Source organism: Falco cherrug, chromosome 3, assembly GCF_023634085.1.
Source record: "Falco cherrug isolate bFalChe1 chromosome 3, bFalChe1.pri, whole genome shotgun sequence".
NCBI classification, from domain to species: domain Eukaryota; kingdom Metazoa; phylum Chordata; class Aves; order Falconiformes; family Falconidae; genus Falco; species Falco cherrug.
This window is the reverse complement of record NC_073699.1, coordinates 23,664,740-23,691,813: the sequence shown is the minus strand read 5'-3', so window position 1 is coordinate 23,691,813 and position 27,074 is coordinate 23,664,740. Positions and strand designations below refer to the sequence as shown.

The window sequence follows — 27,074 nt, the reverse complement described above, 5'->3', positions numbered from 1 at the left end:
GATGGAGAGGTCAACTATGATGCAAGGTAGAGAGCCACAGGGGAATTTAGTCCTTGCACTTCTATGACAATAATATTAATTATTAACATTCCTTTGAGAAAAATGTGGCGTCTGGGTCTTTCAATTACCAAGCTCACTAAATCTTATTTGATTTTTGGTTTAATGGATTTTTTTAATATATTTTTTCATAGTAAAACATCTTCAACAATAAAGACTATTTTTCTCATAAAGCCAAGCATGTAACACATTCTTCTGGTAAGGAGAGATGTGGGTATAAGGAGAGATGTGGGTACACAGCTCTCCTTCAAAGCATGCAGTCAAAAATTCACTGACATTCCAAGTAAGCCTCTGGAATTCGCATACACTTGGGTGTTAGGGAGAAACACAGGAATGGCACTCATGACATCAGAATTTTGGGAATATCAAAATATCCACCATCTTTTCCCTATTTTGTCTACCTGTTGGCATGGAAAACTACTTTGCTACCTCTACCATCAGGAAAAAAAAAAAAAAAAAAAAGAGAAAAAAATCTGTGAAGGTGGGGCAGCACTGGCTGAAGGATGTGATAATCACCCCCATAGCCACTCTCTCATCCCTGCCACCCTACCCTCCTACTATCCCTACCATCTACACACAGTTGCAAGTCTGACACCTTAGGCATTTTCTCCCCTTCCAATTTCCTTCCAGCTCCCCAAAAGGAACAACCTGGCTAAACCTACTCCTTCTCACTTCAGTGCTCAGGTGGCAAAATTTAATTTTGCATATGCTCCCAGGAAAGCTTCATGCTATATTTTTTCAGTGTTATTCAGGGTGTGGGTTTACATATTGCATCATCATGTCTGCCCTAGCTGGGAACATATCCTGCTGGACTTTGGTGTGGGATAAATGCCAAATAGTTTGATAGCAATACAACCCAGGCAGTTCTTCATATGTCCTTCAGAAAAAATGCAAGGATTTTGCCTACAAAAAGCAAGGTGAATAAGTGCTAATGGTATCTAGTAGTGGAGAAGATATTTAATGTCACCTTCAATTATTATGCTGTCAGGAAATGTAGAACCAAGTAGTAAATTTGGAGCTATATATGTTTTTCATTAGTTTCAACCTCTTCATCTCCCCCAGGACCAAACCAAGTGAAATATACAGAACTACATTTTAACAGGAGAATCTCTGGTTCTGTGTAATAGATGAACTAAATACAAAAGGTGACAGAAGATGCTGGTTTCCCTTCCAAAAGCTACAAATATGTAGGTACAATTCAGAGTGCTCAAGACAGAAGCCCAACTACTATTTACTGCAGTTGCTCTGAATGTCAGTCTAGAAATTTCTCCCCCCCTGCCCCATGGCTGTTTTACAGCTCCAAGTTAAAAGTGTATTGATCAGGATATAATAACATGAACTTACCTCCAGCCTATATACAAGCATACCAAGCCAAAGTAATTTAAAACAGTATTTAAGTATTCTTTTTAACATTGTAATGTAGTAGCCAGGCATAACATACAAGCTTTTTACATAAGCATGTAAGCAATTTGATCTTCAAAAGGCAAAGACAGACAGGTGTAGCTGCACATAGAAGTCACCCAAGTAGCAAAGAATTGCTAAACAAAAGACAAGATAAGCACAAGAGACTGCAAATAGGCCAGACATCATCCTGAATACAAAAGGATGACTGGCAAGACAAAAAAGAACAAGGTAAGTAGTACCAGAACAGTAGACCTTTTCTGGGAGTAGAAAAAATAGCTTAAAATCATCAGCCATAAAGAAGGTAAAACACAGAAAGAGAAGACGAGCCTATTGCGCTTTGACTTCTCTTATCAGAGCTCCTACTGCTGCCCACATTAACAGCAGTGACTAGGAGCTAGCATGGACTGCAGCCATCAGCTCCAGAGGATTACATACTTCCACAGCTAAGCTAACATATTTGTATTCAAGATTAACAGTTTTGTACTTATAATGATGGTAATCAATGTTATGTAGGATTTAACCAACAGCACAAAGTGTGCTTTTAACAAATTTAGTAAAGTTTCAAACCACCCTGATTTGTCAGTCTTCTAAACACTCCCATCATAATGCTTTCTAATGCAGTAAATTATAAACATACACATATTTTCAGCCCTAGCACTGTATTTGAAAGACAATCTAAACAGCTAAATTAGGTATTTGTAGGCATATAGCATTTATTTGCAGACGTATTATCATAGTGTCATTTTTAAATACACGTAACTCTCGTAAACTGTATGTGGAAAATGAAACACACACATACAATAAAAATTACTCTTACTCACTGTTATAAGTGATGTTAAATCCACGTCCTGACATTGAATGGTCAGCCTGAAATTCCAGACGCAAAATATGACCATTACTGGTAAGGTGGGAAGGAACTTCAGCACCAGTAAATGTTCCTATTATAGGGGAATCTGGAGAGTCACCATCCTTAACTGCAAGGAAGTCAAACTGAGATTCCAAGTCAAAGTCATTAAAAGAGAGATGGATTCGGCTCCCTGGGTCTGAAATTATTGTCCAGATACAGTTTAAATTATTCCCATATCCCTCTGGATAATCAGGTGAGAGAACTGTTCCCATTGGTGCAGTGAAATTGGAAAGGCAAGGAACTGCCAAAAAAAGAGAGAAGGAAATTAGATAATAGAATAAAACATTTCAATAAGGAACTATTTTATTATTAGTTTTTTGTAAGAGATGCTTAAACTTGCTGATTACCTCAACTCAATAATTCAATATTTGTTATGATCTGTGAAGGCAGTGAGAAGGTGGGGGTTTTTGTTTTTCCTCTTTATTCCCTTACCCTTAATAAAACTACCTCCCAAACAGAGTCTCCAAGATCATCCTTGTTGCATTGGAAGCCCACAGCAGTCCTTAAAATTTACGCATGTTCAACAATCCTTAAACACTTGGAACCACTTATTTTCTCCTTTAGGGAACTGTTTAGATGAGCAGACCTCTCACTGAGCACATTAAAGGGGCAGAAAGTCAATAGCACCCTTATCTTTTGTTGTTCACACAAAACACAAGAAATTAACTAGCCTCAGAGAGACAACAAAGTTTTCTGGTTATCAGGATAATATTTTATATTCAACTTTTTCAGTTAAGCCACATGAAATTGAGTTGCAGGGATGAAAGCAACTGATTGCAATCAATATATTTGATCTGCACTATTTTAGTGGGAAAGTTAAGAAAAGTGTTGCCACAAATACATCTCACATCATTGGTTTTACTTATGCTGTACAATGCAACTGTAAGAGAGCTATAAATGTCTATGATCATTTAAGTACTAAAACACATTAATATATAATACATGGGGCAAAAAATGTAAATAATTTAGACCTTTGATTACAATTCAGCAACTTCTAATCTAAGGAAATGTGTAAGTGTGGCTATAAACAGTGTATCATACATACAAAATCTACAGAGTCCTATAAAAAAGCCAATAATAAAACATTATATCAAATTACATAAAGATAACTGTTTTAATAGTTGCTAGTAAAAGAAAGAGTATTTTAGCAGTTCTAGAACCTGTCTTGGCCATAATCATTAGGGTAATCCACCACTGAATTAAAGTAAATTTATCCTGTCATCAGATTTATTTGCATTGTGCTAACTCTACAATCAATTACACAAATTATGACATATAAGAAAAAACATCATAATGTTATGTTTTAAAAAGAATAATAAAAAATATTTGGTACATACAAATACAGATTGGTATGTTCGCAGACCACTGGTTGTTTTCTTGGCAAATGATAGATTTCTCTCCAATTAATTCAAATCCAAACTGACACTCAAACCTTAAAACGTCACGGTTTGAAAATCCATCCCCTTCTCTGATACCATACAATGGTGTTCCAGGATCCCCACAGCTTTCCTTTTCAATTTCTGTTGAAACAAATAAGCAAATTATTTCTAAAATAATAAAACAAATTCCCTGTGTGTGTATATGGTCACATCTAGATAATAACTATACGTTGTTATAAGCAAATGGAAATCATCTACATAAGTTGCTGAAATGCATGACTGAGTTTGATTCTATACTCCAGCTTCTTAAGGATGAAATCAGAATTTCTGACATCTTTGAGTTAACAGAGTACTTGAACTTAAAAGGATATGAGAAAAAGTATTCCTACTTTATTTTGTAAAAATTTAGGGAATAGCAACATTAAATAAATTATCACTTTAGTACATGAGAGTTTATAACTAGCAACACAGACAAGCACCCCACTATGTAAGTACTCAATGTTCCTTACAGCTTAAATTAATGAACCAATGACATAGCAAAAAAAGGGAGTAGTGACACAAACAGAATTTCTCAGAGTCAAAAGAAAGCTATACATAAATATATAAATATTCATACACATTTATATACACACTATTATATATACATGCAAAAATAACTTCACTATACAGAAATAACATTTTACCTCAGTACGCTTAACTGCAAGGTATCTGAATTATTCTTTCCTATTTCTAGAATTGTTACAGCTACAATTCTAGCAAATTATGTACTCTACTGAACTTTCGCTGGCAGAAGCGTGAAAGGATCTTCTAAAAAGCATTTTCACCCATATGCATATCACAGGCTTACAGGGCAATTAAAGCTGGAATCAGAATGGTTTGGGATGGAAGGGACATTAAAGATCATCTAGTTCCAACTGCCCTGCCATGGGCAGGGACACCTTCCACTAGACCAGGTTGCTCAAAGCCCCAGCCAACCTGACCTTGAACCACTTCCAGGGACTGGGCATCCACAACTTCTCCAGGCAACCTCTTCCAGTATCTCACCACTTTCATTATGAAAAATGTCTTCCTTATATCCAATGCAATTCTATCCCCTTTCAGTTTAAAACCAGTTACCCTTCTTCCTATCACTACACTCACTGATAAAGTGTCCCTTCTTATCTTTTCTCTAGGCCCCCTTGAAGTAATGGAAGGCCACTATAAGGTCTCCCTGAAGCCTTCTCTTCTCCAGGCTGTACAACCACAACTCAACCTGTCCTCATATGCCAAGTGCTCCAGCCCCCTGACCTTTGTGCCCTCCTCTGGATCCCTCCAACAGGTCCCTGTCCTTCTTGTGTCAGGGACCCCAGAGTTGAACACAGTACTCCAAGTGGGGTCTCACAAGGATATAGTAGAGGGGGAGAGTCGCCACCCTTGACCTGCTGGTCCCACTTCTTTTGAGGCAGCCCAGTACGTGATTCACTTTCTGGACTGTAGGTACGCATTGCTGGCTCATGTTCAGTTTTTCATCTACCAATACCCGTAAGCCCTTCTTCTCAGGGGTGCTCTCAATCCACTCTTTCCCCAGCCTGCATTTGTGCTTGGGATTGCCCTGACCGATGTGCAGGACCTTCCACTTGGCCTTGTTGAACTTAATGAGGTGTGCACAGGCCCACCTCTCATCTCAAGCCTATCAAGGTCCCTCTGGATGGTACCCCTGCATTCTCGAGTATGAACCATACCACTCAGCTTGATGTCACCCACAAACTTGCTGAGGGTGTACTCAATCTCACTGTCCATGTTACTAACAAAAATGACAATGGTCCCACTACAGACCCCTGAGGGACAACACTTGTCATTGGTCTCCACTTGGACATCGAGCCATTGACTCTTTGAGTGTGACCACCCAGCCAATTCTTTATCCACAGAGTGGTCCATCTGTCAAATACATGTCTCTGATTTAAGAGACAAGGATGTCTTGTGGGACAGTGTCAAATGCTTTGCACAAGTCCAGGCAGATGGTGTCGGTTGCTCTTCCCTCATCCACTACTGCTGTAACACCATCATAGAAGGCCACCAAATTTGTCAGGCACAATGTGCCCTTAGTGAAGCCTGCTGGCTATCACCAATTACTTCTCTGTCCTTCATATGTCTATGTTCCAGGAGAATTTGCTCCACGATCTTACTGGACACAGAGGTGAGACTGACTGGTCTGTAGTTCCCCATGTCTTCCCTTTTCCCCTGTTTAAAAACAGGAGTTATGTTTCCCTTTTTCCAGTCAGTGGGACCTTAACTGGACTGCCACGACTTCTCACATATGATGAATGGTGGCCTAGCAACTTTATCTGCCATTTCTTTCAGGACCCGCAGATGCATCTCATCTGGTCCCATGCAGCTGTGCACCTTCACATTCCTTAAATGGTCTTGAACCTGCCTGATCTTCTGCAACAGTGAGCAGTACTTGATTCTCCCAGTTGCTGTCTTCGTATTCTGTGAGTTGGGTCATGTGACTAGAGCACTTGCCAGTGAAGACTGAGGCAAAAACTTTGAGCACCTCAACCTTCTCCATGTCAGTTGTAGCCACGTCTCCCATTTCGCTCATCAAGGTGGTACAGTTTCTTTCACCTTCCTTGGTTGTCCTATGTACCTGAAGAAACCCTTCCTTGTTATTTTTCCCATTCCTAGCCAAGTTAAGCTCCAGTTGTGCCTTGGCTTTCCTGATCTCCTCCCTGAGGTGCCCTGGAAGTGACCTCAGCATATCTCTAGGCCAGGCTCCTGCTCAAAGCAGGCTTAACAGAGGTCAGACCAGGTTGCTAAAGGCTTTATTCAGTTGGTTCTTGAAAACCTTATTCAGTTGGTTCTTGAAAAACCTTCCCAGATGGAGACTGTTCTGGGCAACCTGTTTCACTTCCTGACTGTCCACATGGGAAAAAAGTTTCCTCCTTATATACAGTCTGAACTTCTCTTGCTCTAAATTGTGCCTATTGTCCCCTCATCCTTCCATCATGTACCAATGTAAAAAGCCTGCCTCTGTCTTCTCAATAACCTCCTGATGGCTACTGCCAGGCTGATATTGCCTCACAGGACAAGTACTCCAGCCCCTAATTGCCTTGGTAGCCCTCCACTGAGCTCACTACAGTTAACCAATATCTCAAAATTGGATGGAATATTCAAGATGGAGTCTAAGGAAGTTAAAATAAGAGAGAATCATAATTTCAGTCAGTCTGTGCTCTTGTTTGTCCAGTCCAGGATCCTTTTGACCTTCTCAGCTTTCTGTCTGCCAGGGCACCAAGGCCTTTTCTGAAGAGCAATTTCTCAGCCCTTTCTATGTACAGGAGTTATTATTTCCCAGGTTTAGGTCTTGGCACTTGCCCTTGTTGAAGTTCATAGAACTCCTGTAACCCAATTCCACTGGAGGTCCCTCTGGATAGCAGCACTGTTCTTGAGCACATTTGACTGTCTCTCCCAATTTGATGTCATCTGCAGACCTGATGAGAGTGCACTTCATAGCCTTTTCACAGTCACTAACAAAGTGGGATATCCCAGAGTAGATTCCTGTGGTACTCTTCTTGCTTCTGGCCTGCAGTACACTATGGTCCATTAACCTCCAGCCTGTTTGGTGTTGGTTTTTCTGTTGTTTTTGTTTTGTTTCCCCCCACCCTCCGGAGGTGGAGAGGTGTTTGCTTGCTTGTTTGTTTTTGGTTTTTTGTTGGTTTTTTTTTCTTTTTTTTTTTTCATTCATCCAGTTATCTCTAATAGTATTCTTGCATCCAGGTCAGGATATCATATTCACATATCCAACCGTGGAGTGGACAGAGTGAAAATCCTTGATAAGGCTGAGGTAGGCAACATCCAATGCTCTCTCCTCGTTCAGTGACCTAGTGATTTATTACAAAAAAGCAATCAGCTTGGTCAGGTGTGATTTATCCTTGATAAATTCATGCTAGCTGTTCACAGTCACTTTCTTCATGTGGAAATGGCTTCCAAGAAGACATGATCTGCAGTTTCCTCAGGAACTGAAATAAAGGTCAGTACAGTTGCACAGGAAAAGCTTTTGGCTTTTGTTGAACATCATACCTCTTTTTTACAGTCTTTGGGGATCTCTCCTAAGCTCAACAAACTGCCAAAGATCATAGAAAGTGGCCTTGCATGGAGATTCACCAGCTCTCTCAGCACACTTGGACAGTCTGTTATGTCTTAGAAACTTGTAAAAAAAAAATGTAGTGCTCAAGATATGAAACATAGGAATACATTCATCCTCTACAAATACAGGAAATATGGGATATAGGTAATTGAAATTTAGAACAATTTTTTTTCCTTGTCTATCCCAAGTGTCACAAACTTCTTTCATAAGGGATCCTAACTATAAAAAGAACAGAAATCTCATAATTAAATTAATCACCTGTAATAATAATAATAGCATCAAATATCCCTACAATTTTTTTTCTTGAAAGGTCTTGCTGTCACTTTTCCACACTTCCTCATTCGGTAGTTTGAGTATGATAAAAAAAAAAAAACACCAACAAAAACAATAAAACCAACAAACAAACAAAAAAACCCCCACAAAACCCCAGCAAATATTCTGAATTTAACTCAAATAATTTTTCTGGGGTCATATTGCCAGTAGCATACACCTCATTTTTTAAAGATTTCAGCTATTAGTGGTCTGAATACAATGGAAATGTGACAGGAAAATAAGGAATATTCCATTTCAACAAGGAATATTAAAACGAGTTGAAGATTATTTAAAAAAAACATGCAAATTTCACATATTTTAAAGACTTTAGCATTTTGTTTGATTAAAGAAAAATCAAAACCAACAAAACAAAACCATCTAACAAAAAAGCACATCAACATTTCTTATTGCTTTACTTGTATTTGTTCAAACAGTTTTAGGAAAATAAGATAATTCATAGTTTAAAAAAGACAAAACCAAGCTGAAGCCAGAACATAGACCTCCAGTAAAAGTTAAAGCTGTCCTGAGGAAACAACGTAAGATAGCCCAAAAAAGAAAATCTCACGCCTCCGATCGTTAATGTGAAACCTAAAGAAGTACTCTGTTTTAAACTGCTGAAGAAATACCAATTTTTCCTGGGCTGTCCTGGTAGACTAATAATATTCTAAGCACCCAAGTACTTCACTTTTCATCTGAGGAAAAAATGTATTCTATAAACTAGTTCTCCAACAAGTGATTACATCAGCTAACTTAAAGTAGTTTTCTTCACAGAATATATGCCAGACAATAAATGTATTTATACCTACTTATATTTATTCTTTTTGAGGAGTACTATACTGATGTAGCTGGGCCAATGTCTTTCTCTAATTATTATTTTATCCTAAATAGCAAGAGTTTCCATGCTTTTTTGTCAATTTTTAAAAGATATATAGCAGAGCAAAGCTGATACAGTGAGCTTCCTCATCTTGTCTTCTATCAGACATCCCTATTAAGAAGACTTAAGGAACTGATTCTGCATTCAAAAAATTCTTAGGCAGAGTATAATTATTTACAGAAGTTAGTTGGAACAAAATTACTATTTTCCTTTATTCTATGTGGCTGCTGCATTTGAGAGATTATAGCCATAGGCTTATATTTCATTTGCTTTCATAAACAGAATTAAGTTGACTAAAACTGCCATTCATGTAACTTCTCAAATGAGAGAAACCATGCCAAAACCCCATTCACACTTATTTGTACTTATAGCAAATCTCTAGTACTTTAATCTTTGCTTCATGGTTTGCTAAATTTCATGACATCAGTTCATTTCTTAATTTGAAACATAATATTTTTGTCATTAGTTCTCCTTAGGAGAAGAAATGATAGGGTTTGGGGTTTTTTTTGTTTATTTGTTTGTTGGTTGGTTTGTTTGGATTTGTTTGGGTTTGGTTGGGGTTTTTTGTTGGGTTTTTTTAAAATTATTATTTATTTAAGTGCAAATACATTTTAGATTTGTTTAGAGAATATGAATAAACTTCCTTTGAAATAGACAGGGAAAAAAAGATACTGCCTACTGAGTTTCTGTCAGAATATCACATTTTGAATAACACTATTTTAGGAAAGACCACTATTTTGTCTATGTTTGAAGTCACTAAGAGAGAAAATTATATTCACATTCTTATATTTTACTGCTAGCTTTACTACTTTTGTTTCAGCTTCCCTGCACTGCATATTTGTTTCAACAGCTCCTACCTAAGAAGTTACATTCGTAGCCTGACAAAGTCTCGTTTCTTGATAAACTTGCACAGTTCCTCACTGTAAATAATCCATTTATAATAAATAGGAATTATTTTGTTTTTTGAGATTAGCAAAAGAAAGAGTAAGTTTTCAAACAGCTCAATTATTAATGCCTTTTTTTTTTTTTTTTTTTTTTTTGGAAACTTCAGAATGAGCCACCTAATAGTGAAAAGAAATAAAAGGTATTATGGGCTACCCTCCTGGAACATAGCTTGAATTCCTACCAACAAAAGTGTGTGTTAAGAGTTCACCACTTTAACATTTTAGTTGACTAAAAATGCCACTATTTATAAAAAAAAATCCTGCATATAATGCACATATATAATAAAGTTGCAATTCACAGCAGAAGTTGCTATATTTTAGTGGAAATGCTATTTCTACAGGATATTGCATAGTATAAGTATTTGGAAGAAGTTTATTATATATAATGACTACCTTTGACAAGTTAAAAGTAGCATTGCTTAAGGACATTTTGTATTTTATTTTCTGGTTACTTTGTATTTTAACATTCTGGTTTATGCTCTTTTTTTATAACTTATTCCACTTTCTGAGATTTGCAGTTCATGTTGGCAACAATAAGAGATGGCTGCAGTGGATTTTCCTTTTCCTGTGGTCTCTAGTACTGACTAACAAATCTGTTATACAAAAGACAAGCATCGTTATTTGTTCCTAAGGAAAAAAATTTCACACTTATGTTAATATTATTTCCATTAGATAATCCCTTTTTTTGTAGCTTTATAAAAAAAAAAAAGAGAAGCACCTCTAAGTATAATTACATTTTTTAAAATGTGTTAATAATGAATCAGGCATGATCTTTTCTGGTTTAAGCCTTTTGAGAGGGGAAAAAAAAATATCTGTTCTTTTCAGAAGTTATTTCACATAGAAAGGCATTAACAGTAAAAGGAGGCATGATTTCTGGTGATGTTAGAGAGCTAACATTTTTAAAGAAAAACTCCTGTTGAGACTGTTTAGGATACTTATTATTTTGAAAATCTGGTATACACAATTGATAAGTTTGTGGCTGCAGTGCACTGAATGGAGCTTATAATTGCCAACATATTTTCTAACAAGAAATATCAAGAAAAAATATCAAATTAAGGGGAAAATAAAAGAAAAATAGAAAAAAATTAAATTAACCTTCTCCTTTTGTTTTAAATTAGCCTTTTGTGGTTTTTTTTTTATATCTTACTGAAATATTGTTTAAATTTCCAAGTCGTGGTGTACTGAAAAGAAAGTCAAAAGCTACAGTAGCTACCGGTATAGGGGAAGCAAGATAGGAATGTTCTTTTTCTCTTGCCCCCTGTCTTTGTGAAAGACAGGCACATTCTCGATGGAGGTGACTAAGTGTGCCTTGGGGAAAAGAAATGGTCTTTTAGTACATGAATACGTTTTGACAGATTCACACTGGAATTAGGGCTTGAAGAGGTAACTTGTCTATCTTTTCCCTCCTGTAACTCAAGGCAAAATAAAAGATAAGAACGTGATTCTTATAAGGAAAACAACTTTGAAAGAAAAGATATGACTGGTGCACAGTTGAAAAGCATAACATTGAAGACTTGCTATCACTTCAGCAGAGATTCAGAATCTAGTACTTCAGTGAAATACCAGACAAAGACCAATCACTCTCTACTCAACAGCATTTTTTGTTTCACTGACCAAATAAATGCAAATATGACAAACAACTACATTTGTTTTGTCATTAGTAAGATTGCATTTGAAATCATTATATGCTCTTTCTTGCAAAAAAGCATACTGTATTAATTAAATACTATGTGAAAAGAAACAAGAGTTTCAGTATGTAGTTCAAAAAGAATGAAGCTGGCTGATATTTGAATTTGTTGTATCAAAAGCTACAACCATTCACCATCATATATTAACAAAGTGATTATTTTGCAGGACAATGGGGAAAAATCATTGTAATCCCATTCGGAATCACAAGGGTATATATAATCTCTATATACATTACTGAATACACATTACATATCTGATTCAGTTGTGAATTTGACGTTCCAGTGTTCCCACTGCAGGACTTGCTTATTCAAAGAGCTAGGAAAAGGTACCATTATATATTTGTACAACATTTGTTCTCAAAACATAAGGAACCACCAGCAGCATAATCATCTGTATTGGGTTTGCGTGGCAAGATTTTGGGGTTGGGGGTGGGGTGGGGAGTGGGCTACAGGGGTGGCTTCTGTGAGAAGCTGCCCCTATATCTATGCCCCTAGATCCAACGCCAGCTGGCTCCAAGATGAACCCACTTGCTGGCCAAGTCTGAGCCCATCAGCAGTGGTGGCAACGCCTCTGGGATAACGTATTTAAAGTGGAATACCTGCACAACAGAAACTGCAATTGCAGGAGAGAAAGGAGTGAGGCTGTGTGAGAGGAACAGCCCTGCCGACCCGCCGGGTCAGCACAGGAGGCAGGAGGTGCCCCAGGCGCCGGAGCAGAGGTTCCCCCCCAGCCCGTGGTGCAGCCCCCGGTGAGGCAGGCTGTGCCCCTCAGCCCATGGAGGGTGGAGGGGGAGCAGATCCCCACCTGCAGCCCGTGCAGGGCCCCACACCAGGGCTGTTATTTCTCTAGCAAATAGCAAGTGTTATAACATGGATTGAATCTTGCATTGAGCTCAAATACAAACAGGCTGGAATGTCTGTATCAAAACCATGAGAAAGTACACTCCACAGGACCTCTGGCTGTGCCCGAGTGCCCCATGAGAGACCCACCAGTGTATCACAGCACCTTCTTAGTGCTCTTGGGTTCCCTCACAGAAGAAACAGGTAGGCAAAGGCAGGAAAGAAGAGGAGGAGGATGATTTACGCATGTAGTCAGGTCTTGTCCCTGTATGAATTCACAAGATGTTTAGTGTCTAATGTGTTATATAGTACACCTGTCCAAGGGTATAGAGTCTGTGAAATTCTATGGAGAAAAAATAATAATAATAAAAAAAAAAAAATCTATAAAAGAAGCAGCTTTTCTTTCCTTGCTATGTAGGCAGTGATAACCTTCTACACCCTTGCTGAATTGTGCCAGTTTTCAGGGTACTTCTCATTTCCTGATTAAGTAAAGTGACAAGCCACAACACGAGCGTTTTACTAAGAAAAAAAGCATAATTAATTGAGGGAGGGGAATGGGGCTAAGGCCACTTATGGGAAAGTCCGATGGCTTTCCTCTCAGAATCCAGTGGGAATTCAATGGCAGCCACCATTGAAAGTAATATTTTATGTATATCGTAAGTGCTCAATAAACCTAGGAATAACTGTTTACAGCCATTCCTCATGACAATAGATTTTTCAGAGGGACAGCACTATATCTGCATGATTTTTATGGTATAATTTTTCTCTTTTTCTACTATAAGCAGAACAAAATTATGAAATATTTTTATATTACATATTCTAGGTACTTATAGATTTTATGAATATACATAATTCCTTCTTTTCCGATTCAGTGCCATGTTCTGTCTTTTAAAGATGAGTTTACTACTCAGCCAGCAATAAGCTGGCCCAACTAATGAATGAGCCACATGGGGCTTTACATAATAACTGCACCTCCAATAAATTAAGTTCCTCTCTTAATTGAGGTTTGGAAAATGAACTGTTCTGTAGAACTCTATCCACACAAACAGTTTAATAGCACGTGTGACTTCTCATTCATATTAACAATCACAAAAGCCAGTGTTCAATGCATATTTGGGGGGAAAAACTGCTGTGAAATAACACAGTGTTGATTCAAAAGATAAACAAAAATGTTAAAATACTCTCAGCTATAAGTTGCATCTCTCTTCTCTTTATGGAATAGTCTTTCTAATTTAACTCAAGACAATGTGTTTTCCACAACACTTTAAAACACATTAAAATTTACAGACACCAGTCTTTAGTTTTGTGCTACCAGAAATTTTAAATTATACTATTTGCTAAGTTTTAAATATATTTTCTATAACATTCTACTAGGTATTACCTTGCTAGCATCTCCCAGTACTCACTTTGTATAAAGTTATTCAGAATATTCAAAAGCCCACCTAGTTAAACAGCTGAGACATTAAGCCTAATTTCATCCAAGAGCATAAACAAAAATACTTAAATTTTAAAAAAAAAGAAGAAATTATAGTCTGTATACAGAGGTTTATCACCATGCTTAGCAGTATTTAGATCCAACAAAAAAATAGCCTACCCTGATAACAAATTTGAGTCCTAATTTACAGGAGCATGTAAGGATGCTTTTATCTTTCAGTACCTGCTTTGGGACTGGGGTAGAGTTTTAAGTATCACCCATAATAAAAACACTGGCTGATTTGATGCCTGAATTAATGAGAAAATATAGTTTAATAGGCAGAAAAATATCAAGATTACTCATACCTACTCTGTTACCTTACACAAAATGGACTGTCAAACATATTTTAGCTTATAAACACTTACTATTTACAAACTTTTTGTAAAAAATACAACCTTCTTTACTGCCTCAAAAAAACAAAGCATGAAGAAATCATTAGCTCCAGAAGGATAATTATTTACTAGAATATTTGGCTGTATTAAACCAACACAGTTTTAAAGCATTGTGTAATTTAAGCATACAGTTAATGTAAAACTTTTAACTCTTACTTGGATTATTAATTTTGTTTATGAATTCTACAGATCATGATGCTTTCCAAATTTCAACATAATATGAATGTGCATTCAACAAATACTAAAGATATCTCGCCCTATCTTTATGTCTAAAGCTATATCTGAGGATGAACCTATTCATTCACATTAGAGGATCATAGATTACTACAGAATACTGCCATCTCGAGCTTTTTGTATATTCGTTTGTTTTCCTTGCAGTAGCCATTTTGTCCTGTTCCTCATGTATTTGAACAGGGAGGGCTAAACTCCACTGAAAAAAAAAAGTATGCAAAAAATTAAAATTGGGCCAAACTGGTGATGAAATTAGAGTAGCATAACATGAATAGAAAAGTCTGCTTCATTTCTGGGTTCCATATGGCTTCTAAAAAAATAATCCAGTAATAAAAATATAAGGAAGTTGGGGGGGGGGGGGGGGGGGCGGGGAGGGAGGGGAGGAGATGGGAAAATTATAATTGCATTTCAGCTCCATATCCAAATCCCCAAATACAGGCAACTCCTCTAAGAGATCTCTGCAATTTACTTTGTACAGGGAGCAATAAAAAAAATAAGTGTTTCAGAGAATGCAATAGATACAATACTGAAAGGCAATTAAAATTACTGTTAACGAACTTGAAGGCCAGAGACTCTATTAAAGGTTTTCTCAGAGACTCAAATCTGACTAGCTAGAAGATTTTTGATATCATAAATGCCATACAGCTAAGTAGATCATAAAATCCAGCAAGAAATTCTTAAAAAGAATAGGTCAGCTGAAACATATGAACATAGACATTTCAGCGTACAAAGATTATAAAGAAGATCATACAGAACATTTTGTAGACTTATTACTGGAATCCTCTGAAGCCAGTGACAAAGGCATCATTGACACGGTAAGTTTTGAATGTCATGTCTTCATTTTATGTTACATACAATTAATAGTATAATGGACATTGGAGAAAGTAGCCATTCAAGTAAAAAATACAGGAAATAAATATGTAGCCATTATAATATGCACAGTTATAAGTATTAAAATAAACAGTAGTAGTAGTATAAAACATACAGAAAAAGCTGTATTGTATTTGGTTTTCATACTACACTAGAGGCGTAGAATAGATTCCCTGGGTTATCTAAAAGCTAATTTCCATACCTCACCTTTTTCATCAGTACTTTCATTTCTGTCAAACTTTACCTCAAATTTGCTCTTCACTTTGACTTTGGATTAATTTATTATTAAATCTGTATTGTCTGGGTTGATGCTGATAGTATTTTGATTCATTTCAGGTAACTGAACTGAATAAATAAAATATTAACCAATCCTTTATTGGTATGTGTTCAGTCACCAACATTTTAGCTTTTGGGCGGTTTGTTTTTTGTTTGGGTTTTTTCCCTAAAACCTTAAATAAAACAATAAACATACCAAAATCTAAATAAAAGTACATATTTTTTTATTCCACTGATTATTGTGCCCTGGGAGCATTACAGTGACCGAAAGAGAGGAAAGTAGCTAGAAGGCAGTAACCATGTACCAATACTAGAGTATTGGAGCATATCAAAGAAGTTAGAGAAATGGGTAGTCCCATTTTTCCTCTTTCAAATTCCTTCTTATAGCATTTCCTTGATTTCTGTGGAAACATTGCTACATCCCAGTATCTTGTTAATTCCAAATCTTGCAAAAAACAGAGGGTATTTTATTATTGATAACATTTTACTTAAAGTTGTGAGATGCAGCAGCAATGTTTGTCTTCCACCTATCTTGCATTCAAGAGATTTCTGCTTCCTGCATAACTATTTCCCAAAACCCTATCAGTATGACCTTCCCCCTTTAGGCTTATTGCAGTAGTACTTGTTTTGTTTCAGTATAATTTTGATGTGAAGACAAGATGCACGTCAGGGGAGGCACGTTTTATCCTTCCACTATGTTCTTCTCAAGCTGCAGTGTGTATATACGTCTTTATATTCCTGTTTGCCTACTCAATCCTCTTTGCTCCTGAGCCACTACTTGAATCAACCACATCCTTCCTCTTCAGCTGATTTCCTTTTACCAAGAATCTAGAGAATGCACTGACAGGAGTTACGTTACATTTGCTCTCATTAACACAGCTACTTCAGCCTGGAGGAACTGCATTTGGGCTTAATTAATTCCTGGAAGCTTTTCCTGAATGTACCTGACTTTAGCTGGACTGAAGATGGATCACTGGATAATTTGAAGAAAGTTTCATGCAACTATCAACATTTTTACTTTAAAGGTTGAAATACAATTCCACATTCTGGTGTGCTACACCACACAGTTACACTTCAAAAAAAATAAAAGTAGTTTTGTTAAAGACAGAAAACAGCTATCAATTTCAGCAGCTCTCCCTACGTGACTTCGAATAGCAGACAACTATGTTGTTAGCTTTCTTTATGAACTATAGAAACCAGGTGCTAGCAAGAAAGAATAAATGAAAAAATAAAACAAAGGAATCTTATCTATGTCTGCAACCCTTTACATGAACAGTTCCAATGAGAATACACAGAATATTCCTTAGACCACTGGTTACAGCTTGGCCTGTCAAAAAGAAATAGTAATGTCAATAGGATAGTCACCATATGCAGAAATATTTGAAATTGTTTTTAAGGTAGCGTTATGCCTAAAATCCATTAATTAGCAGGTACATAAATTCTGTGATTTCTGTGTCTGAATCCTCTTTAAGTGAATATGAGTTTTCTCATTTTAAAATAAAGATGGTTTTCTTCCACAGACTAAATAATTCGATTTCAGTGAGGAAAACTATAAGCATGTTGTTAATGACCATAAAGAGATTGAATTTGTAGAAAATGCAGTCTAAGTTATGATAAAAACATGCAATATACTACTATACTAATATGAGCATCAGCAGGAAACTCATTTGTCTCATTGCTGATTTGACTAAAGCATTTCACTTTTTAGAACATCTTCAGGAAAACAGAATGTTTCAATAGACTCAATAGCTTCATCTCCATCTGTCATTATGCTTTTGAAGATCACACAAATGAAAACGAACTATTTCAGTGAGGGGGGGGTTCTGGCACTATGGAAGTAAAGCAGATTTGTACACACACTGTTGATCCTTCCATTCTGAATAGTGTTGTCCTTTTTCTTCTTATATGGTAAATGTGTGTGTATAGAAGTCCAAACTCAAGATTACTGAAGCTATCATCCAGAATTTATCTCTTGACACATCCAGAGTTTATCTGTTGACAACTGTGAATTTATTTGCAGCTAGCATATCACCTGTAGAACCTTTAAAATCTGATGTTACTCTTACTGACAATATCAAGGCAATGTTTTCAACCTGCACAAGCTCTGCAACTCTTCTTAATTGCAATCAACAAATCCTGTCCACCAATGCTGTGAATAATTCCATGATGGTTATCTGCAACATATTCTGAATATATGTCTGACTATACAGCACTAACCAATTTTAATTTGGTAGTAACTTTATTGTCATTAGAAATTCCTAATTTTGCTGAGCTAAACATCTAGTCAGGATGCAAGACTTTCAGTTCTGAATGCTTTTGCCTTTGCTGAAGGTCACAAAACAGAGCAAAAAAAGTCTGTAAAGAAAGTTACCAATTCCTATTAAAAAACTGAAACAAAACATGCTGCACCTGGGAGCTGCTCCACTCATATGGGAGTAATAACCTGAATGGTAAAAATAAATACCTACACAACACTGAAAAACCCAGTAGCTATGGGAAATGATAGAACACCCTGAACTTCTCAACTAGAATTAGACAACATGAATTACACAGCAAGAGACTGACAATTATCATTTATAATGATATTTGTTCTTCAATATCAACTTTCTTTTTAATCTGCATCTGTCTATTGTCTCTTGACATTTGCTTAGAGAGTTAGCACACCCCTAAAAAATATGTGTCTACTGGGGGGGGTCTGTACCAGCAAAAGCCTCCTGTCTGTGACTTGCATTACTCACTCTAGCCACTGTTACGTTATGTTATTTCAAATCATATTATAATATGGTGTATTACTATTACTACCCTTGTCAAAATTATTTATTCATCACATATACTTTATATGGGATTTCACTCATGTATTCCACTTCTCCAAGTGGTAAAATTCCATTACACTGCTGCTTCCGAGTGGTCTCTATTTCTGCACAGAGCTTTGGCTTCAGATGGCTTTGGACTGTTTATGTGGCTTGCTTTCTTCCCCAGGGTTCTGGTCCCATGATCCTTCATCCCGCCTCTTTTCAGTTTGGTCAGTTATTCCCTTCTGTCACAAAGCAATCATATCTTTCCAAAAGAAAACTCAGGCAGACTAAAAAGAAAAACAAAATCACAAAAAAACCCAACCTACAAAACCCAGAACAAATACTGCCCTCCCCCAAGCACTCAAAAAAAGACAATTCCCAGATTCACTAGAAAAAAGCAGCAGGATTTGCTCCTATTAAAAACATATATTGAGTTTGTATTGAATTTAGATGACAAGGGTTTGGTAGCTGGGGGTCTGCAGAGATGAACTCTGTGAGAAGAGGGTGCTCCCATGCTGAACAGTCCCAGTCTGCTCCAAGAAGGACTTGCTACTGGGTAAAACTGAGACTATCAGCAATGCTGGTGGTGCCTGTGCGACAACGTATTTAACAAAGGGCAAAAAAATTCTGCAAAGCATCTGTGTGAGAGAAGAATAACAGTGCAAGAGAAACAACCCTGCAGAAATGAATGCAGTGAAAGAAGGGGAGGAGTGTTCCATGTGCCAGAGCAGAGATTCCCCTGCAGCCCCATAAAGATGACCATGGAGCAGTAGGCCATCCCCCTGCAGCCCATGAAGTTCAGTCTATGCTGGAGCAGATACTCACACTGCAGCCCATGGAGGACCTCACGCTGCAGCAAGTGAATATCCCCTGAAATAAGCTGCAGCCCGTGAATAGCCCACACAGTACCAGGCTCCTGCCAGAATCTGTGACCCCATGAAGAGGAGCCATCGAAGGAGTAGGTTTTCTAGAATGATCTGTGGTCCATGAGGGATCCATGCCTAAGCAGTTCTTGAAGGACTGCAGCTCATGGGAAGAACACATGCTGGAGCAATTCTTGAAGAACTGTAGACCATGGGAAGGATCCCATGCTGGAGCAGGGTGAGAGGAAAGAGTAGCTGAGATAAAATGTTACTAACTGACCACTGTCACAGCATTCTCCAAACTAGCCAGCTGCAACAAGGTCTTTTACTATCTCACACCAGCATACTCTTCATGCCAAGCCCTCTGCTGCCTTCTCCTAGTCTTTCCTCATCTAGGGCATGCACGTGCTTGCTCTTTCTGTCTTTTCTCTCTGCTTCTTCCTCCTCTCTCTTCCTGGCTGCTCTCTCTTCATTGGCTCTCAACCCCTTAACAGAACCAGCCACAGCTGCACCTTATCTACATCGGCCAACCCAACACCCCTGAAGCCAACCCACAGCTGTATATTATCAATGCTAATTAACCCAGCTTCATTCCTTTACAGACCACAATCCCAGTTTCCCATCCATCTGCACTGCTTGGGGAAAGAAGAAGGTAGAAGTGTTGGGAATGAAGGAGTGAAGTTGAGCTTGGGAAAAAGAGGGGTTGGAGGAGTGTTTTTACTATTGTTTTTGTTTCTCACCATCCTACTTTATATTTAATTGGCAGGAAACTGAATTAATCTTCCCCTAGTTGAGTCTGTTTTGTCTGTCATGGTAACTGGTGAATGATCCCCCTGTCCTTATCTCAACCCATGATTTTTTTCATCTTATTTTCTTCCCCTGTCCTGCTGAGGAGGGGCAGTGAGAGCAGCTTGCACACACGTGGCAGCCAGCCAAGTTTATTCACCACAGAGTTGCATCTAAATTTCATCTAAATGTGGTTGTTGCATGTAGATTTTTTTCACATTAGAAATGGAGTGGTCTCACCCCCAGAAAGAAAAGAAGTATGGCTATTAGTTCTGATTAGAATACAGCTTGGACTAAGCTCTTTGGGATATTTAGTTTCTATAACTAAAATCCTCTTAAACAAGTAAGTCTATGCAAATTGGAATTTTACAAACTGAGTCTGGTTAGGTATTCACCCCCTTGCCAAATTTCAGGTCACAGATCCAATGTGCAAGAATGTTAGAACTTATCATAAAGGTTGTAAGATTATTTTTAATGACTACAAAAGAATGTATTTTCCTGGAGTCATGTTCTCCAAAGCTACTGAAGCATTTGGCCTGAAGTTGCCCATAAACACTTTAAGTGAGACAGCCACTAATTACAGATCATTTCAGTCCAAACAGTTAAAGCTCAGTTTTTAAATGGTAAAATAAAGAAGAATTAAACTAGGTCTTATCTTACGTAGAAAATGATGATTCAATTTCAAAGTAATGCATCACCTTCACCAATAATATGCTATTATTATTTCACTGTTATGTTTAAAATATACAAATTAGAGAGAAAAGATTATTTGCATGTGGATGGGAGAAGATTAAGTAAAATTAAGTAAAATACTTCCCCCAGTATGTAAAATACTGTCAAGATCATTACTATGACTGTGTATCTAAGCTGTTAGGAAGAATACTTAAATACTGGAGAGGTGTCAATGTGGTGATGAGAGTAAATTTTCTAATCTGTGTACTGAAGTAAATCTTAGTCTATAAAATAGATAAGTGACCTACTTTTAGTACATAGCTGAACATCAGAAAGATTTAAGAGATATCTAAAGAGCACAAACCCAAGGTATAAAATTCCAAATTGTACGTATGTTCAGTTTGATATCAAATATTTTAAAGAATAAAAGAAATAATTAACGACTGGAACAAAAAGTTTAGCTTCAGGATTATAAAGATAGTTAACTGATCATTGGATGCCTTTTTAAATGTGTTCTAGATTAACTGCAGGCTGCTGAACATAACCACTTATCGAAGTATAGAAGCACATCTATTACAATGCCCAATACAATTATTCCTCCCATTCTCCCCCTCTCATGTTCTGCCTCACCCCCTCCCTGTACTGAACCTTACTGATAGCTTTTACAACTTATAAAATAATTACATTAATCACTAAAATAGAAATATAAAGACAAATTAAGATCACAGAAAACAAGAGCAGTGTTTCAGACTGATTCAAAACATACTCGAGAGCTGTTTATAACCATTCATTAGCCTCTTAATGTGCACTAATACACAGTACCATGCCTTTGTGTGAGGTTTAATACATAGACCTCATTTTTTGTAACTAGTATTAATGGCATTTTCATTACATATGACAAGAAAAGATAAAGTTCATATAACTCAGGAAATACTGTTCAGACCTCTTATGCTGCTTATGAAAGTACATATGATGTTTATGGAAGTACATTACATACAAATTACAACAGAGACTCAAAGAACAGTTTAGAAGGGACTTGTACTTTGGCCCAAACCCCTGCCCACATCACTTTATTTTCCTTACTAGATACAGCTTTTCAGCTGCCTTAGTGATGCACAGTAGTGCTAATTATTAAGTGACATTCAAACTTCTTTTTTATAGTTCACCAGAAGTTGGCATGCTCACCCTGAACCATTGTTTTGACCACATTTTACCTACTGTTCTTCTCTGCATACAAAATAAAATTTAGAGAAATAATAGATTTTCTTCACTCACTGTATTGTAAATATGTTATGCAGCTATTTCTGCTAAAACTGAATCCAGCATTACGGTTCTTGCAAAGAATAGTTAAACCAAAAATTTATTTTTATACTTGTATAACTACACACTTTCATAACTTGTATAATGGGGGGGGGGGGGGGGGGAATAGAGTAGATATAATAGACTTGAAATTAGTATCCAAGGACAACACTTTCTGTTGTACACTGCCTTTGAGTAAATGGCCATTCTGTATACTAGTACACTTGTTGCTCGTGACAAACATGAGACTGCACTTCTAGCATTAAAGAACTATTGCACACCTAATGTATGAGTTATAAATGCCGTAATTGTCAACAACATTAGTGGCAACTTGAAAAATCCAAGAGAACCTTGGTTCTAAATGGATCACAAATGAGTAAGGGGTATGGAATATAAATGATAGAAAGTCCACTCATGGAATAACTGAGGTGAACACCCACACAACTACATCTTGGACTAAAGTTGCTGTCCCCCCACGCCTGCCAGTGTTTCAAAGGCATTTGGACAATACCTTAATAATTTGCTTTAATTTGGTCAGCCCTGAATTGGTCAGGAAGCTGGACTAGATGATCATTGTAGCTCCCTTCCAACTGAAATAGTCTATTCTGTTCTGTGCTGTGCTCACTACAGACATCACATTATGAAGGACTATAAGCACTGCTGCAAGGATAAACTGATAATAGCAGAAGCAGAATTTATAATCCTGGCATAACAAAAAGCAAACTGGATTCAACTCAGGAAACCATTATAAATTTGGTTTAAAAAGCTAGGCATAGAGACTTACAGCAAGAAAAACACAAAACTACAGAGATGACTGCAGAAGCATAGATGTAACTCTGTAAATGTGGAAAACTGCTGCCATTGCCATCTACTCCATGCACTATAAATTACTAAAATTTCTTGTGAAGTGTTCAAGTACTGAGGAAAAGCAGATGAAGTTTGATAAAGTATGACAACTTCCCATGTAAGAAATAAGTACAGCTACCTTTTATTGATTGTATATAGACAGAACGAGTCTCAAATACCACAGCTGCATACATCCTGTTAATGGATCAGCTATATCAGAAAGACAGCTTAGACTACCTGAATATATTATATTGCAAAACAAAAGAGGCATTGAAATAACAATGCAGGGATGGTAATTCCATACCTGATGAGTTCTGTGCTACGTATACTGGATACCTTTATGTTAAAGCAGAGGTTTTTTCCACAAGCATGTAAACAGGTAATAAGACTATTGTTCCAAGATTACCAAAAAAGTATTAGAACAGTCTTCTTGAATTTTATAAGAACAAAACTGATGTGACCTACTGGGATACATGACTCTGTTGGTACACCATTTGACTTTACAGCTATCATGTACCGTCAAAAAGCATTAGAGAATGCATTACTAAAACCTCTGAATGTTCTTAGAATTCATCTCATCAGTATTACAGACCAAGCTGAAGAACAGGAGTATTCACCTTTGCGTGGAATCAGGTAAATAAATCACTGACTCTGCATAAGATTATTCTTTAAATAAAGAGACTACAAAGGTTGTTCACAGATGTGTTCTAGTTGTGGAGCCACTGTTTGACTACCCAGAAACTCCGTGTCATGGAACTGCAAACCTGTCCTGATCAGATGGGTCACATGTTATTTTTGAACCTGTGTAAAGGACTGATCATGATTAGTCAAACAGTTACATTGCTAGATCTGATATTACTACAACGTGAATACCAGCAGCTCTGATTATGTGCCTGGGACAGTTCTTTTTTGAATCCACAGGAACAGTACTGAGAAAGCCTTGCTTCTAGAGGAATTGCACCGAAGCACTTGAAGATGCAATAACTTTTATTCAAATTATGCACAGATCACATAACAGCCCAGTTAAAAGGATTCAAGCAAATGACGGTTTGAACAGCTTGGTGTCCACAAAAATTACTTTAATATACCTATTACCATTTTCCTTTACTTATAACATGAAATATAGATGATGAAGTTAAGAAGTGAAGCTGAATACCATTTGGAGATCTTTTAGCTTTCTCAGAAGTTCAGGTGAAGTAGTGATAAAGTATAGAAGTGATAAAGATAACAAGTAGATTCAGGAGAGCAACTATAGCTGCTTGCTTACTGTTTCATATACAAGAGAAATGGCATGATGTCCTGACAAGATGGTCTAACAATCTCAAAGACCTTATGTCACGTCTCCTAGAACACAGAGTACAGCATGAGTTTCCCAACAAAGCAGCTGAAGATAATTAGTGTTATTATTTCAAGCGATATGCCAGCAAATATAATACACCTGGGCCATGACAAATCAACAAATTCTTAGAAAACAACAGCAGTTATGCAGCACATACATTGTCAGAATTGGATGTTCAATCTGAAGCTGATAAAAATGACTGTTTAACTTTCCAGTCTCATGCAAGACCTAGTGACTGCACTGCCTTTGCAATCTGCTCCTTCATCCTACATATATTTAGGGAAAGCTTTTAACAGGCAATGTAGGACAATTTGATTATTGCCTTTTCATAAATGGTCAGAATTAGTATTTTTGTCACTACCTCATCTGCTACTGTATAGTTCCACTCTTCCAAGCATTGTTTTGAAAAGATCACATTGTTATGTAGCTAACAATGATTCAAAGTTCACCTTCTTAGAAGTGTAGTTTTCTGAAAAAGAGAGTTGTTCCAGCAGAATGACACCATGCTACTCTCAAGGTAATGCAGAAACTGAAAACCTCAGAAAACATTTGAAAGAAAGCAAAATTCAGAGGGAACAGCTTGAAAGACATTCACTACAAATTTTCTTTGGTTTTCTACACTGTCAGAGGTTTGTTGTTAAATTACACCTAGAAATTTCTTCCACCACTAGGAAACATCAGTAGGTCAAGAAATATTTCTAAGTTAGAGTTAGCACAGATTATTTTAAAAATGTACTAAATAGTTAATAAAGGTAATAATTTTTCTTTCCAACCTTAAAATTTAGTCATAACGCAGTTAGGCTGCTGAAGGCCAGTATACCTCTCCTAGGTAAAGGAGTAAAACATTAAAGGTGTGCATGTCAGGATAAAATTTTATGCAGCTACCCACAGCACAATGTAAAACAAAAATAGTCAATTTTTTGTTATCCTAAATGTTATCCTAAAGTAATACACAGGCTATCAAGGAAGTTTTAGGATGGGCTTCTGTGATTTTCATTAAGTGCTTCCAGACTGTAAGGAACATTTTTAAATTCTTCAGTTTAAAAAAGAAATAACTTTTGAATTACATCATTTCACCAGCAGTGATTAATAACCAGCACCAGTATGCTTCGTTTTTCTCTTCTGTAAGACATGCATCAGAAAATTATTTGCTTCCCCCATGACTGTGCACTTTTCAAAGTGATGAAAATTTTGCCTGTACACCTCTTCTAGGAAGAAATTAAATTCTCTTGTAGCTATTACTTTGATGCACATATTCCAAAGAGAATTGTTTAAGACTGTAACTTGGGGACAACTGTTATTTTCTAGTCCAGCAGAGTAAACTACTCTCAGTTTTGACATGGAAAAATCTCAGGAGAAAACTTTGCAATACAGATGCTCTACACAAACAGTAAGCAATGTAGTCAAGTGCATTGGGTCTGGCTGGGATGGATTCAACCTTGCGTTGTGCTTTGTATCTGTAGCTAGAACTTGTTGATAACACGCCAGCGCTTTGGCTACTGCTGAGCGCTGCTTGCACGGCATCAAGGCTGCCTCTCCAACCCCTCCTGCCCCACAAAGGCCACTAGGCTGGGAGTGGGCCAGAGGTTGGGAAATGACACAGCCAGGACAGCTGACCCAAACTGACCAAAGGGATATTCCATACCTACAACACCATGCTCAGCAATAAAAGCTAAGAGAAAGGAGGAGGAGGAGGGGGTGGCATTCATTATTAAGGCATTTCTTTCCCAAAGCAACCACTATGTGTACAGAGGACCTGCTTCCCAGGAAGCAGCTGGATATCACCTGCTGATGGGAAGTAGAGAATATTTTTCTTTTGCTTGTTTCCTTTGCTTCCATGTGTAGGCTTTGCTTTTCTTTTTAAACTGCCTTTATCTTGAGCCACAGGTTTTTCACCTTATTTTCTCCCTGTCCTTCTCAGGAGGGGAGTGATAGAGCAGTTTGGTGGGCACCTGGCTTCTAGCCAAGGTTAACTCACCATATCAAGGAAAACAAAGACATAGTTGGCTGAGTAAAGAGAAGAGTAAAACAAACAAGAAAAAAAATGAGTGAAAATTATGATTTGTCTAGCAGGCAAATTAGGTGGCTGCTTCATGCAGTAACACCGGATAAACATCATTGGTAATGCTGATAAGTGATGATCTGCATAGTCAGTCATAAACAATGTAATAAATTACAAATGATACGACAGTTCCAAAGCTAGGTAAATATTTTGCTTGTCATCTTAAAAACATTCTGAACAATTCTATATGTTATACAAATTATGATTTTGCAATTAATTGGTAATTGATTTTAAATAAATTTATTAAAAGTCCTTAAGTAATCAAACTTTCACATGAAGATTCTTGGACATAAAATACCCTTTGTCTTCAATGCAATTTTAGTACTGCTTATACGGCTTCATCTGAAAACTGCAGGTGAAACATTTGTCTATGATTAACATATTTCAGTGCCAGTGTTCCCAACTGTATTTCACTATTTCACCCTGGTTAGCCTGCTTAAGTATGATGAAGCACATACTGTTAGTGAATTTATTATGATTTGTGAATACAGAGTAGAAACACAAGCTGCAGAAAATTGTAGAGGATCAAAAAATAGGATTACATGAGACCAGACAAAGCAATTAATAACAAAGGATGTCTCCCTTCAGTGTGAAGCTACACTTTTTCCTTAGACAAGCCCTGATCCTCACTCCAGCAAGGT

General features: G+C 37.1%; 1 protein-coding gene across 3 annotated transcripts in view; it reads right to left on the bottom strand.

Moving 5' to 3' along the window:
* The window catches only part of CSMD3 (CUB and Sushi multiple domains 3), a 726,530-nt gene that overhangs the window by 310,175 nt on the left and 389,281 nt on the right, over positions 1-27,074 (bottom strand). For all 3 annotated transcript variants that reach the window (XM_055706136.1, XM_055706138.1, XM_055706139.1), the window contains 2 exons: positions 3,706-3,888; positions 2,283-2,609 (listed from right to left, as the gene is read on the bottom strand). In XM_055706136.1, the coding sequence (XP_055562111.1) occupies positions 2,283-2,609; positions 3,706-3,888 (510 nt within the window). The remainder of the gene's footprint in view (positions 1-2,282; positions 2,610-3,705; positions 3,889-27,074) is intronic.